The sequence below is a fragment of the Astatotilapia calliptera genome, chromosome 6, assembly GCF_964374335.1.
Source record: "Astatotilapia calliptera chromosome 6, fAstCal68.1, whole genome shotgun sequence".
Taxonomy (NCBI): domain Eukaryota; kingdom Metazoa; phylum Chordata; class Actinopteri; order Cichliformes; family Cichlidae; genus Astatotilapia; species Astatotilapia calliptera.
In genome coordinates this window covers 1626957-1642223 of record NC_137427.1, presented here as the reverse complement: position 1 = coordinate 1642223, position 15267 = coordinate 1626957, and the positions used below count along the sequence as shown (strand labels likewise).

General features: G+C 43.1%; 1 protein-coding gene across 4 annotated transcripts in view; it reads left to right on the top strand.

The window, feature by feature from the left end:
- Positions 1–8661, top strand: part of LOC113023548 (CD48 antigen-like) — an 87873-nt gene extending 79212 nt beyond the window's left edge. For all 4 annotated transcript variants that reach the window (XM_080302305.1, XM_080302303.1, XM_026169632.2 and 1 more), the window contains 2 exons: positions 5293–5354; positions 5827–8661. In XM_080302305.1, the coding sequence (XP_080158431.1) occupies positions 5293–5354; positions 5827–5940 (176 nt within the window). In that variant the 3' untranslated portion in view covers positions 5941–8661. The remainder of the gene's footprint in view (positions 1–5292; positions 5355–5826) is intronic.
- The last annotated feature ends 6606 nt before the right edge of the window (positions 8662–15267 follow it).

Below are 15267 nucleotides of genomic sequence, written 5' to 3'. Positions count from 1 at the left end.
GTACAAAAAACCAACCATTTGTACACATATTTACAAATAATGATAAAAAGTGAGTGAGTACATTTCAACATTTTCAGCAATCACTCACAATCCTGGCACTGCCACGGTATCTGTCGTCTGCATTTACCACATGTGTACCTGTAGCAGTGAACACATCGCACAGTGGCCTGATTTTTTTTGCATCTGTGTTTGACCTGACACGTGGCCCTTTTTCCAGGGCTCGGTGTGGAGTGGCATACCTGAGTGGTGAATTCATTGCGATCTGTCTGTCTAGTGGATTGAGGAATTTCCCTGCGAATCTTGTTGACTGTGCCGAGGATGGTGGTTTTCCGTCCAAGAAGTTTTTGCGCAAGTGAAAGCGATGTGAAGAAATTGTCCGTGGTAACATTTCTGCCCTTGTCTAGGAATGGTTCCATCAGCCTCATTACTACATTTTCAGAAAGTCTCTCCCCAGTGGGACGATTGGGGTCCTTGCCAAGATATGGGAAGACATTGCAAATGTACTTGGATTTTAGGTCGCAAGCCACCCAAAACTTGATCCCAAACTTGTCCGGTTTACTTGCAATATACTGCAGGAAACAGCACTGAGTCTTTGATGGGAAAAGCTGTTCATCAACGGTGATATGTAGACCAGGGTTGTAGCACGTGATGCAGTTGGTGACAAATGATCCCCACACACTGGAAATTGCAGCGAACTTGTCAGTCTTTGCTCGATCACAGCGGGTGGACTTGTCATCAAAGCGTAGGTGTTGCATGATGTCTTGGAAGCGGTTTCGTGCCATACAGGGAGTGCAGAATTATTAGGCAAATGAGTATTTTGTCCACATCATCCTCTTCATGCATGTTGTCTTACTCCAAGCTGTATAGGCTCGAAAGCCTACTACCAACTAAGCATATTAGGTGATGTGCATCTCTGTAATGAGAAGGGGATGCAGAGGGATGCAGCAGTCTCAAAATTGCAAAGCTTCTGAAGCGTGATCATCGAACAATCAAGCGTTTCATTCAAAATAGTCAACAGGGTCGCAAGAAGCGTGTGGAAAAACCAAGGCACAAAATAACTGCCCATGAACTGAGAAAAGTCAAGCGTGCAGCTGCCAAGATGCCACTTGCCACCAGTTTGGCCATATTTCAGAGCTGGAAGAAGTCTGCATCCTTCAAGAAAAACATGATTTCCATGCAGGACAATGCTCCATCACACGCGTCCAAGTACTCCACAGCGTGGCTGGCAAGAAAGGGTATAAAAGAAGAAAAACTAATGACATGGCCTCCTTGTTCACCTGATCTGAACCCCATTGAGAACCTGTGGTCCATCATCAAATGTGAGATTTACAAGGAGGGAAAACAGTGTCTGGGAGGCTGTGGTTGCTGCTGCACGCAATGTTGATGGTGAACAGATCAAAACACTGACAGAATCCATGGATGGCAGGCTTTTGAGTGTCCTTGCAAAGAAAGGTGGCTATATTGGTCGCTGATTTGTTTTTGAATGTCAGAAATGTATATTTGTGAATGTGGAGATGTTATATTGGTTTCACTGGTAAAAATAAATAATTGAAATGGGTATATATTTGTTTTTTGTTAAGTTGCCTAATAATTCTGCACAGTAATAGTCACCTGCACACACAGATATCCCCCTAAAATAGCTAAAACTAAAAACAAACTAAAAACTACTTCCACAAACATTCAGCTTTGATATTAATGAGTTTTTTGGGTTCATTGAGAACATGGTTGTTGTTCAATAATAAAATTATTCCTCAGAAATACAACTTGCCTAATAATTCTGCACTCCCTGCAGTTCCAATTATCTGTGGGTTTCCCAGGTTTGCTGACCAGCAGTCATTTACACTACCTTTCACCCCAATAGAAGCGTACGCTGCAGATGGAGAGCCAACGGCTAAGGCCAGGAGAAGTATCTCGAGTCGCCTTCAGAGCTTCCTGTGTTTCATCACTCTTGACATGCTTCATAGCATTCAAGAATGGACTATTCAACATGCACAGCAAACGGAGCATGTTCATTGGTTCATGGACCTCCCTGAACTAATGGCATTTATTGCAATTGTCATCTTGCGGGGGGTTTACAGGGTTCCATCGGTAAATGACTGCTGGTCAGCAAACCTGGGAAACCCACAGATAATTGGAACTATGGCACGAAACCGCTTCCAAGACATCATGCAACACCTACGCTTTGATGACAAGTCCACCCGCTGTGATCGAGCAAAGACTGATAAGTTCGCTGCAATTTCCAGTGTGTGGGGATCATTTGTCACCAACTGCATCACGTGCTACAACCCTGGTCTACATATCACCGTTGATGAACAGCTTTTCCCATCAAAGACTCGGTGCTGTTTCCTGCAGTATATTGCAAGTAAACCGGACAAGTTTGGGATCAAGTTTTGGGTGGCCTGCGACCTAAAATCCAAGTACATTTGCAATGTCTTCCCATATCTTGGCAAGGACCCCAATCGTCCCACTGGGGAGAGACTTTCTGAAAATGTAGTAATGAGGCTGATGGAACCATTCCTAGACAAGGGCAGAAATGTTACCACGGACAATTTCTTCACATCGCTTTCACTTGCGCAAAAACTTCTTGGACGGAAAACCACCATCCTCGGCACAGTCAACAAGATTCGCAGGGAAATTCCTCAATCCACTAGACAGACAGATCGCAATGAATTCACCACTCAGGTATGCCACTCCACACCGAGCCCTGGAAAAAGGGCCACGTGTCAGGTCAAACACAGATGCAAAAAAAATCAGGCCACTGTGCGATGTGTTCACTGCTACAGGTACACATGTGGTAAATGCAGACGACAGATACCGTGGCAGTGCCAGGATTGTGAGTGATTGCTGAAAATGTTGAAATGTACTCACTCACTTTTTATCATTATTTGTAAATATGTGTACAAATGGTTGGTTTTTTGTACTGTTTTCATCAATAAATGTCAGCAACAAAGGACATACAAAGGACATGTGTTGATTTCTCCCTAAGATGGCAAACTGAAACACTCCACTCCCCCACCCCCTCAATCACTCACCCCCACTCCCCTCCCTCCAGAATTCCTAGGTAACGACCTAATATACATATGAATGACTAGCCAATTTAGCTTCCACTTCCAGCATTTGACTGCTCTCCGGCTTTTAAAGGTAGAACGGTAGAAGCCTGGAAATCCCAGTGTTAAAAATGAAAAGTTTTATATCACAAATTATGAATTATCTGTTTGCCCAGCTGGTAACATCTGGTGGACAAAGGTTGTTTCTCCGTCTCTTCTTTATTTTACTTTTTCACTTTTTAGTTCATTTGCTTTTATAATGCTGATACAGATACTGTCTGCAGCTTTATCAGCAAACCGTTAATACCAGCAAACATATCAGCCTCATATTTCAGGCTCTACTATTAGTTTCTTATATCTGAAACCAGGAAAGAAGCCTTGATCATGAAAACACAGGAGAATCTGATGGATTCATGATGTTGCTGAGAATGATCGAGTCAAGAATAAAAATAAAGAGCTCAAACATGAACGTTTGATATAAGATCCTGTTTCAGGAGAAAATAAAACAGAGATTTGACACTAGTGGGAAACTTTAGACCCTCCTACTGTCCACACAAAGCTCCAGGGACTCTTCTGTTTTCTGGAGACCTGACTGATCATCAGGCAGTGACCTCATCATCTCTTACTGAGGTGATTTACCTCAGATGCTTCGGTAATACTGAACACCAGGTTCACCCTGTCATGTTGGTTTGCAGTTCTTCCTCCATCCTGCTGTTTAATGGTGGTTGCTAAGCAGCACCTTGGTGACAGTAGTATCACATTAACTCCACCAGGTGATTTGATCTGATTGTGTGATTAATCAGAGTAGATTGCAAATAATCTTTGAGAGCTTTGATGTAGCTCAACTCAGTGGTGGGCACATAAAGAGCAAAGCTGTGGCTCCTCAGAGGTTCAACACTTTCTCTTCTATAAGGTTTGCAGCGCTGCAGGGTCACACTCCACTGATGCCCGAGAGTCAAAGTTCATACCTGAAGCCTGCACAGAGCTGGTGAAGCAAACCCAGAAGAGGAGCAGGAGGGGAAGTAACACTCGATAGCAGACAGGAAGTCTGGAGATGAAGTTAGAAGGACTGTGAGATTTTAACCCTGTGCTCGTTATCAGGTGTCAGCTGGCTGTTGAGTCAGTAACCTCACAGCCTGCACATGCACACTGGGTACAGAAGTATAGATACTTATTTTTACCTTTTTAACTCGTGAATTTAACACTTTGCTTAAAATGCACGCACGCTGTTGATTAGTGTTAGCATCGGTTCAGCGCTGCTGCTGTATTATAGGTAATTATAAGAGGAAGCTCGTTTTAATTAAAAGCAGAGGGGAACTTAGAACTTCTTCTTTTATGAACGTCATAACTACTCCTGTTCTTTGTGTTTGCGACGGCTGTGGGAGTTTTAGAGTTTGCTTCAGGCCTTGACGTGTCTGTGCTCGCTCAGCGTTTGCAAGAGTCAAACGCTCATCTAGAGTCAGCCGAGCACACAGCACAGGTATGTTTGTGAGTCTGAAGGTCATGTAAGGGTTGTGTATCTTTCCTTTGTGCAGCCAAGCACCTGAAGTGTTTCTATGACCACCAGCGTGACGGAGGATGTGATGCAAACAGTTACTATGGAGACATTTGTTTCCCATGAACATGAATCTCTGTGGATTCCTTCTGGTTTCACTGAGACTCGTTTTATATACACATGAACACCTTTCTCTGCTCGTTCAACTTCAGTTTTTATCAAGAAAGTTGTATTTAGCAGTTTGTGCTGACTGGTACAAACCTCACAGAGTCTTTGTGTGTTATTGGTTCCATGTACTTTCATTTTCTAGCATTCAGTTCAAATCTATAGCTCCAGGCAGCAGCAGCTGTCCTCTCATAGAGATTTCTAAACTAAAGACGCCACAGGATTGTAAAGAGAGCTCTGATGGTCAGAAAACCCAGCAGAGGTGTGTCTGGTGTGGTTTACTTTGTAACAGGATGGACTTCCCACAGTTTTCCCCATTTTCCAGCAAATCTTTGCTGCCCTGGTTTCCAGCTTTGCTACGGTTCGGTTTTTTAGGGGTTTTCTCGTGCGATTTTTGACAGTTTATTCCTGCTTCCTCTTTTTTCTCCTCTGGATCGTAAATCATCAGAAGCATTTTATTGCCTCCATGCGTCCATGACCTGATTATTTTCTGTTCTTTCACTTTTTTGTTTCACTTTTTCTTGTCAGTTTGTTCTTTTAAAGTGTGTCAGTTTAAATTTAACTTCAGCTTTGTATGTTTTGCAGGCTCCGCAGGCACACAGGAAGAGGTCCAATATAGTGAAATACAAATAAGCAACAACAGACAGGTTGGTGACGTTTCACTGAGAAACTCTATCATTAGCAGCTCTGTCTCCAGGGCAGATGTCATCATGTGTCTGTTAGCAAACATGCTGTGTTTGTTCTCACCAGTTCCTGGAAACTGAATGCAAATAGCAGCTGCAGCACACAAAGGCTCAGGTGTGCACAGGTCATCTGCCAATCAGAATGCTGGTGGTTCAATCCCTGTGTGTGTGTGTGTGTGTTCGGCTGGTGTAGCGTCTGCGTTGTTCGCCTGACATGAACATTTTGCAGAAATCCTTCTTTTTCCAAGGAAAATAAAACGATAATCTTGAAGCTCATTTCCTGCCATTTATCGAGTCATGCTCAGTAGCCCTGTTTACATCAGCAGGATGGACTCTGATAACAGGAACGCCCTGACGCTGTTACAGGAACAGCAGTATCTATTTCATCTCTTCCACTTTACTCTGTTATCTGATGCCTCTAATTTCTCCTCTACAGGGGGAAAATATACCAGAGTCATCAACAACGATCCTCCACACCAACCTGACCACAGTATACGATAAGCTGGAGGCCCATCGCATGATCACGGACAACCATGCTGAAAATACCTGAGACCACGCGAGAAATTCCCAACCGAGAGTTTCCAGAAAGAAAAATTTCAGGTTATTGTTTTTTTGACTGAATTAGTTGCTTTCATTTTATTTACATTATTTCATTTATTTTACGAACTGCATGCGCCTCTGTGTCAGCCTGTTAGATTTCTGTTATTGAGTCTCACATTTCAGTTGAATTCACAGCAAAGCTTGTTTTCACTTCCTGCAGCTAATAAAAAGTCTGTGCATGAAGGAATTTGGGAAATGAGTCAATGATTTAAAAACAACTAACACACTCAGCTCAGGTACAGCTGAACTGGTTTCATAGTTAAAGCTGTCGACTGAATGCAGCGAAGCAGCCACGATGTCCAAACATCGGCTTTGTGTGAAAGAGATCAACCGAGTTCCACTTTTGAGTTACACAATTTTGTACCACAAGACGTGCAGCGAGTCAGTCTTGTTTTCTCCATCCAGTGTTAAAATGATCTTCCTTGTTCAGCCCAGACTGTGCAGGCTGGTGGTGGCATCTCACCCGGACTGTTGGCTGATACTTTTGGTGATTTATGTTCAGACTGGTTCCAAAAACATTTCATCCTTCATGTGTTCTGTCTTGTTCTCCCACTCTTGGTTTTCTGTGTCTGTGTGTTTCCTTGGAAATATCATAACCTCATTTTGTAAATAAACCTGTTCAAATCTTTCCATTGCTCAGCATGTGGGTCCTTCCTTCTGCCTGCAGACTAGTGTTACCTGTTGCTTGTCAGGTGATACTCCCTCTAACCCGGATGCTCCCATTGGTCCAGAGCCGTCCTCTGGTTCTCAGCAGCAGTGTGGACCAACATCACCTGGAACCTCTGTTACAAAAAGACTTTTTTGTGTAATGATCAGTGTTGGGAAGGTTACTTTTAACATGAATTCCACTACAGATTACAGATTACATGCCCCAAAATGTATTTTGTAATGTAATCCATTACATTACTCAATGAGAGTAACGTATTCTGAATACTTTGGATTACTTAATATATTATCATCCTTTTTACAACTACATGAATGTGATTTATTACTGAAGGTTACTCTCCACACCAACACCAGCTAGATGTTTAAATCTTAATATAAATGAGTAACAGTAGGTGGACATTAGGTAAGGCTGCACTTTTTGCATCGATCTCGTGTAGAAAACTATTCCTCGCGTATATAAAACAGGTCCGCGGCTCTGAACTGTAGTAAAGGGACCTCTGGCTGATACGTCGGGTTCGTGTCGGGCTCGTGGCTGAAAACTAGCTTTACTTTGTTGTCTGGGTCAACTTTGCTAGCAGAGACAGAGAGGCGTTGAAAGGCTGCTCCAACAGAACTTATTGTTTCAGAGGAAAACATGAACACAGTCGAGTCTTAACAGCTTACTCACAGCTGGGCTCGTCAGGCTCTGTTTGGCTGCAGTGGTTATTATTATATTTACATGCTTCATACATGCGATGCCTGTAACACTCTGCCTATTGCCTTCATATTAAATCTTTTTTTGAATAATAATTTTTAAAATATTCCTTCACGTCATTATGCGGCTGCAAGTAGAGGTGACATGAGCCGTGACGTTCAGACACGGCATTAGAGCCTCGCGTGTTTTGTTTGGGTTTCCACTGGCGTGGACTTACAGAAAATAGAGAGGGGACAGCCGAACGTATGAAACAGGAAAATACCGCCGTGTAATCCGTTTATTTTAACAAAGTTACTGTATTCTAAGTACCACCTTTTTAAACGGTAACTGTAACTGAATACAGTTACGCATATTTTGTATTTTAAATATGTAACGGCGGTACATGTACTCCATTACTTCCCAACACTGGTAATAACCATATTCAACATTACAAGGACACTCAGCAGCAACGGGTCCAAACAGGTCGGGTCCAAGCAGCTCTGCAGCTGTCTTCTCAACAGCCAACTCTCTGCACCTCATATGTCCTCGCCAGCTGACTGTAATACTGCTGAATACTGAAATGTCTGATCTTAATCAGAGATCCGTCCATCTGTCAATCAGACCCTCTTTTCTGCTGACTCAGTTAAAGAAGCTTACACCTCACCTCTGGTATCTGTTCGTCTCTCAGCTATAGTAACTGCACTCGTGCACAATCCAGGGATTCAGCAGCTTTTGTCCTGCGTCCAGTTTGTTTGAAATCCTGGTGGAAACGGTGGCTTCTGATGTTCATGCTCACCTCTCTGCCAATAACCTTCATGAACAATAACATGTGGTTTCCACCTCCTCACAGCAACAGCCTCGGTAAATGTCCACACCCAGTTCATTCTCTGAACTCACACCCAAGGATCTGACCTGGGGTCTGTTCTGTTTATTATTTATCTACTTCTTATTGGTCAAATCCTCCCCTTAATATCAGTTCAGCATCATTATCATTATTAATATTATTATCATTATTATCATTATTAATTAATTAATATTTGCTGGTTTTATACGTTTTAAGCTTTGGTTTCTGTCCTGTGGAGCTAAACGTGATCACTGATGTTCAACAACATTTGTTAGTTTATAAAGTCCTAATCCATAACACACCCGTCCCTGTGTGATGTCACTGTTACTTTAGTAGTGTGTGACAGCTAATGTTTTTTCTTCTGCCCACATATTCTGTGATATTCTGCAAACATGTAATTATCATGTAACTAAAGGCACATTAATCTGTCATTTTTAACAATGAAGTTATTTATATTTGCATGCCAATAAAGACTGAACTTATCAGACTGTTATGGTGAAGTTGGTATTACTGATAACGCTGCTACAGACACTGAGTGCTGCTGGAAACTAAAAGAACATTTTTGTGGTGGACTCTTAACCTCAGAGGTCAGTAAAACAGGAAGTGAGCTTGTTTACCAGACACCAAATGACTTGTAAATTAGGTTCGAGCATTTTGACGCTGGTTAGGTAGCAGTGCACATGGTTCTGGTCGCCCTCTACATCCTGCTGGAGGGGGGACAGCGACTTTCCCCTTAAAGTCTTCAAACAGCTGATATCCAGGGGAGGAATCACTGGGTGAAGCGTGAGTTGCTGTGGGTGTGATCGGATCACGAGTGACACACTAATGAGGAATGCACAGAAACAACAACTCTGAATTATTTATGAACAGCTGAGCACAGACGGGGAGAGGCCGAGTTTATTCTGTAAGGCTGCAGATATCAGGCTGTAAATGTCCTTATTTCTACTGGATATTCTAACATGCTGCTCTGCAGACTTTACCTGTCCTGTCAGATCATGTTTCACCTGGAAAACTGAGAACAGGAAGTGTGGAGTTTGTTTTCAGCTACTTTATTAAATCCAAACTCCTCTCAGCCGCCGTCAGTGTTACAGGTCATGAGCTGATGGCAGGAGGCACAGTCGATGGGATATGATCACCGACGAGGACAGGATGTGATGCACAGGCTCTCCCGGTTCATGGGGAATGTTTTGAACAATTTTCTTTGTTCTAATGTTTTTCACCATTTCAGCACACATGCAGACGTGATGTCTGGCTTCAGATGTGAGAGTCAGTTAATGACTATGTGAAGGTCGGGCTGTAACTGTTCATGTGTTACTATTTATGACTCTAATAGCTGATCTGTCTCAGTGACGTATGTTTGGTTTTTGGAATCACGTATAAAAAAGTGTAAAACTGAGTCTGAGTGAAAACATGAAGGTCAGAGAACATTTCCTCCAGATTAATGTCACAGTTTACAAACCAAAGATATGAGAGGCAGCGACGTTTGTGCAGGTTAAACACTGTGAAATGTGTGTTTACAGGGAGCACACGTGACAGCGCTACAAATATACAGCAAGGCAATCAGAGAAGATGGAGACAAGTAACCACCAAAATAACAGTTATAATAGAACTGAAAGAAAACAGGAAGGTGAGAATGTAAACAGTAAACAAACTAATAATCAGCCTTTGAAGATTCAATAAGAAACAGGAGAGAAACACTTAGTGCGACAGCTTCATAGAGAGAGAACATGGAAACACAGCGAGGCGGCCAGAATAAGCACCAGACCTCCACCTCCCCGGCTCTTTCTTTGTCTCTTGCAGGGTTATTAACTTTCAAGAATGTACCACACCCTACACAATTCCCTCTGCAACCCACCCACAGACCCACAGACCCTCATTATGGTGTGGAGGGGGCTTCACAGACCTGCACACTCACATTCCAACTGTTATGAATCACATTTGGGGTGGCTGTAGCTCAGGTGGCAGAGCAGGTCAGCCACTAATCAGAAGGTCGGTGGTTCGATCCCAGGCTGCCTCCTGGCTGCATGCCAAATATCCCTGGGCAAGATACTAACCCCATGTTTGCCTACTGGTGGTGGTCAGAGGGCCCGGTGGCGCCAGTGTCCGGCAGCCTCACCTCTGTCAGTGTGCCCCTGTGGCTACAATGTAGCTTGCTATTGCCAGTGTGTGTGAATGACTGAATGTAGTGTAAAGTGCTTTGGGGTCCTTAAGGCGCTATACAAATGCAGGCCATTTACATCTGTTTGTCACGCAGCTGAAAAGAAACTCTGACTTACAAACACTTGTAATGCTTTTATTTAACCGAACCTCTGCGCAGAGGGAGATCCTGCAATTGTAACCAGCAGATCTGAGGGGCAGCCCCTCCCTCAGTCCTACACAGATACACATTCAGCCTCACCCTTCGGGGGAGGGCCCGCCTGAGCTTTAAAACATGCTATAAAACCGTGGGGGTTCCCTTATATGGCAACAACAGCAACTCATGGCCAGAGTGGTGTGTGTAGCGGTTTTTGATAAGGGCAACATGGGCGGATGCCCAGGGCGACATCGTGCTGGGGGCGGAGTCACGGCATCTGCAAAAACATTTAAACCCGCCAAACAGGCTAGGACCGCCCCTGTGTGGGGGTGTCTGTATGGTACCAGTCTGTGCTGATACTTGAGTGTGTGTGTGTGTGTGTGTGTGTGTGTGTGTGTGTGTGTGTGTGTGTGTGTGTGTGTGTGTGTGTGTTGCATAAGCATGTGCAGTGTGGATGCTGGGCACATGATTAGTAATGAAAAAAAACATTCATGTAACCAACATCTTACTGAAACATTGTATCCTCATGACTTGCATCTACTTTTACTCTATTCTGTGCACATCTGTCCACCCCCAGCTGTGGCTTCCTCTTTCCTTCTATGACAGGCAGACCCCCCCTGACAATAAATTCCTCTCTCTCCACAATTACACACACCCAGGCAAACAGCTAAACCAACCTAAAACACAAACACACACCCAGATTCTTTCCTTTCCTCTGGTCTACAGCTGCACCCTACCATCTAAACAAACGTCAGCACATTTTATTCTAGTCACTGTTTTCTTGTACTGGGATTCAAACCCACAGCCTTTTGAATCATGTTCCTGTGCATCTCTTACTAAAACGTGCTCACATAAAATCTGTTAAACAGTCTTTTCTTTGCTTTTATTCATTGTTTTGGTGTAAAACTTGTCACCAGTGAGACGCTTCTGCCCCCTGGTGGTGCTGTGTGGTCATTGCATTGATGTGCTCTCTCTTTACATTTACTTCATAATAAACTGTTGTTATGATTTAGTGAATTTAATGTAAAAATATTTAAAAAATAAAACATCACAGAGCTTCATTGACTGAGATCAGTAAGACGAGTGGGCATGTTCATTAAAAACAGAAGCCAGATGTTAATAACTCACTGTCTGTGGGGTCTTTCTTGGTTGAGGCGCTTTGTTATGTCCCATCTGCCTCCTTCCTGTCAGCCTCTTTGTTCCTTCCACATGTGCCCTTTAGCAACGACACACCTGGTCTCGTCAACACTTCCATTATTCACTGGCTTTGGTTCCCACTCGTCCTCAGATCTCTGTGCCAGTCTTGTTGTCCTCAGTGACTTCATCCTTTGACTCATGTTCTGTTTTGTCTTCAGCCCTGCCAGCCTACTGAAACGCTCCTGCTCTCTCTTCCTGCACCCTGAGGTCATAATAATGAGTTTTCAATGCGCTAACAAAGGTTTATTGTGTGGTGTCTCCTTTAATGCCAGTCTGCGTATTATCAGCTATCAGTATTTAGCTGCTGTGTCACGGATGGAGCTGAGCAGGATCAGTGCTGCTGGGTGAAATGATTTCCCACAGTTATCTTAAAAACTGAGTTTTCTAGGCCTGTTTCTCTGGAATGGGCGGGGACTAAAATGACAAAAACATCAACATACAGAAAAATATCAGCTCAGGATTTCACAAAAGTACAATAAAATCACAAGTTTCTTTCTCACAGACTGAGTGCAGTACAAAACTTCACCGACTTCAAAGCTGCTTCCAGGTTCATTTTTAGAGATGAGCACAGGGACGAGCTAATCATTTTCTTACTAGGCAGCAGTACAAACCCCTGCATCATCATCATCATCATCATCATCATCATCCCAACAAAGTGACCCCGGCTGTGTTCTCTGTATATTCAAACTCTTGATCTTATGGAGCTCCTGTAACTGCTGAAACGTTTCTCTTTCCTGTGATCTAACAGATCCTCCTGTACTGCACATCATCACATCAGAGCGAGCTCTGCCCAGTCTCACATGCTGTGGCCTGTCTCACAGGTTCTTAGTATCCAGTGGGCTGATTATGTAGCGCCTCCCTCAGTAGAAGCTGTGAAATGTTGTTTGTCATTAGTTGTTCTTATGGATTAAACAGTGTTTGTTCATCTCCAAGCTTCATTACTCAAAGCTGGCTTTTAGTTTGAATTCAGGTCTCAATGTCTCGTTGTGTAAACTTGTAGAATCTGACTAGTATTTCATTAATGCTGGTTTCCTTTACCTGTTCAAAGTAGCACACTGCGCACGCACACAGTGAGAACATGTCTAACGCTGGACACCAGCAGCTGACTTCCAGTGAAAGCTTTGGCTAATATCATCTTCACTGATACACAAATGCCAAGTAAGTCATCAACAAAAAGTCGATCCATGACCAGTGCAGTTACACCGACTTTAATAAATGTGTTACGGCCCTAGCCTCTCTCTCTCTCTCCTGAGGGTGCCTGTGTGGGCGTGTCCCACTACCTCCTGCCTGAGATGCCACCTTTCCCTCCGGCGCAGCTGACTCCCATCAGCAATTAAGGGTATTTAAGCCCAGAGCAGGGTGAGCTCTGGGCCAGAGTGCCATTTTGTGTGGGTACAGCTAGTGAGCTGCGTTTTCATTTTGACGTTTTGCTTTATTTGACCTACGCCTGAGTTTTGTTTGTGTTTCCTTTATGGTGATAGCGGCTTGTCCGTCTCTTTTAGTTGAACTTCTTCAATAAAATTGTTTTATTTTATTGTTTCGCCTCCTTGACTCCTTTTTCTGACCCGGTCACTTTTGTTACTTCCCCCTCCCCACCTAAGCTTGGCTTTGATGCACCACCTAAGGGGCTTTCGCAGAGCTTTTCCCACCGCTGAAAAGAACCTGGAAATTTTGGATTTCTTTGGAGGACTGGGGATGACTCCCAGGCTGATTTTTAGATGCCTTATCACAGCCTCATCAAAAGATGAATTACTTTCCATCGCAGCATGTAAGACCCGTTCTGGGGAGCCAAACTCCCTGATGAGGGATTTGGCTATTTTCTTCATGAACTGTTTCTGGTCATTGATGAGACTCGTGGTGGACTCTGTGCTGCTGAGTTCAGGCTTGATCAGGTCTCTCAGACGGTTGATGGCCACGTCTAGTTCTGCTGACAGAGACACAGACTGTTTGGTCTCAGATTTAGATTTTATAAGAATGCTCGCGAAGAGGAAGAAGGCGAGGTCATCGGACAATTTCTCAACCTTGGAAGATGGCACTGACACAGAACCATTCTCTGACATTTTAGAGGAAACACCTGCAGAGCATTTTCCTGGATGCTCTGCAGGTGCAATGCCAGATTTTGGCGTTGCAGGTGACTTTTCAGATGATATTACATCTGTGGGATGATTATTGGTCATTTCTTCTCTAATGATAAAAATGTTATTTGTGAAGTTCATGAAGTCATTACTAGTTAACGTTAAAGGGATGGTTGGCTCAACAGAGCTCTGACTGTTTGTCAGCCTGGCTACAGAGCTGAAGAGAAACCTGGGGTTGTTCTTATTTTCTTCAATCAGTGATGAATAGTAAGATGTTCTGGCTTTGTGGAGGGCTTTCTTATAAAGCAGCAAACTATTTCTCCAGGCTAAATGATGATCCTCTAAATTTGTGACACGCCATTTCCTCTCCAGATTACGAGTCATCTGCTTTAGGGTACGTGTTTGAGAATTATACCACGGAGTCAGGTACTTCTGATTAGAGACCTTGGTTTTCACAGGAGCTACAGTATCCAGAGTCGTACGTAGTGAGGAGGTGAAATTATTAACAAGATAATCGACCTCTGTTAGAGTAGTGTTCAGATAGCTGCTCTGCTCTGTGTTGGTACAGGGCATTGAAGATGATAACAGTGGGTGGATTATATTCTTAAACTTAGTTACAGCGCTTTCAGAAAGACATCTACTGTGATAAAGTCTACTCTCCACCGCTGTGTAATCAATTATTGTAAATGTAAATGTTATCAGGAAATGATCAGACAGGAGAGGGTTTTCAGGAAACACTGTTAAATGTTCAGTTTCTATGCCATATGTTAACACAAGATCTAGAGTGTGATTAAAGTGGTGGGTGGGTTCTTTTACATTTTGACAGAAGCCAATTGAGTCTAATAACAGATGGACAGATGTTTCAGTGTGATCAGAACAAAAGCTGCCGCTGACATCAACGTTCTCTTTGAAGCCTTTCTGGATTTAGATTTTAACCGAATTAATGTAAAGGAAATTTCTTTAACGTGATCAAATATCAGTTGGGAAGAGCCAGACCTTTGTCCAGTTTGTGTTGTCTACGAACTTTCCCCAGTATGAGATGATATGAGGAGTCGCTACAGTTTCCCGTTGAAATAAGACTCTGATTGATTTATTGTTATTTCTGGAAATCTGTATGTGACTCTGTCTGTGCACGTTTGTGTTTATTTTTTCTCATTCTTTTCTATTTCTGTTCAAGTTCGGCACTGTTGTATATTTGAATTGTTTCATTGTTATTTTTACAGTTTGCACCTTTGATCCAGACATTTCGTCCCACTCTATACTTGAGTGTGTATTGCTTGGTTAGATTGTTAGAGAAGCGTATTTTGCCTGCAGCTGTATCTGATGGTGATAATAAGACCACTGCTGAGGGTTTGGATTGGGACGTGACCAGAACAGCACAAACTTGAGCATAATCCCCAGGCGGGATATTAAGAAACCGGTATTCCATAAAGAGGGATTTGTGTCTGTATAAAGTGTCCATGAGAGTCCGTGACAAAAAGGTTCGGCAATGAAAAGCAGAAATTTTAATTGGGATTTGATTAATGCCA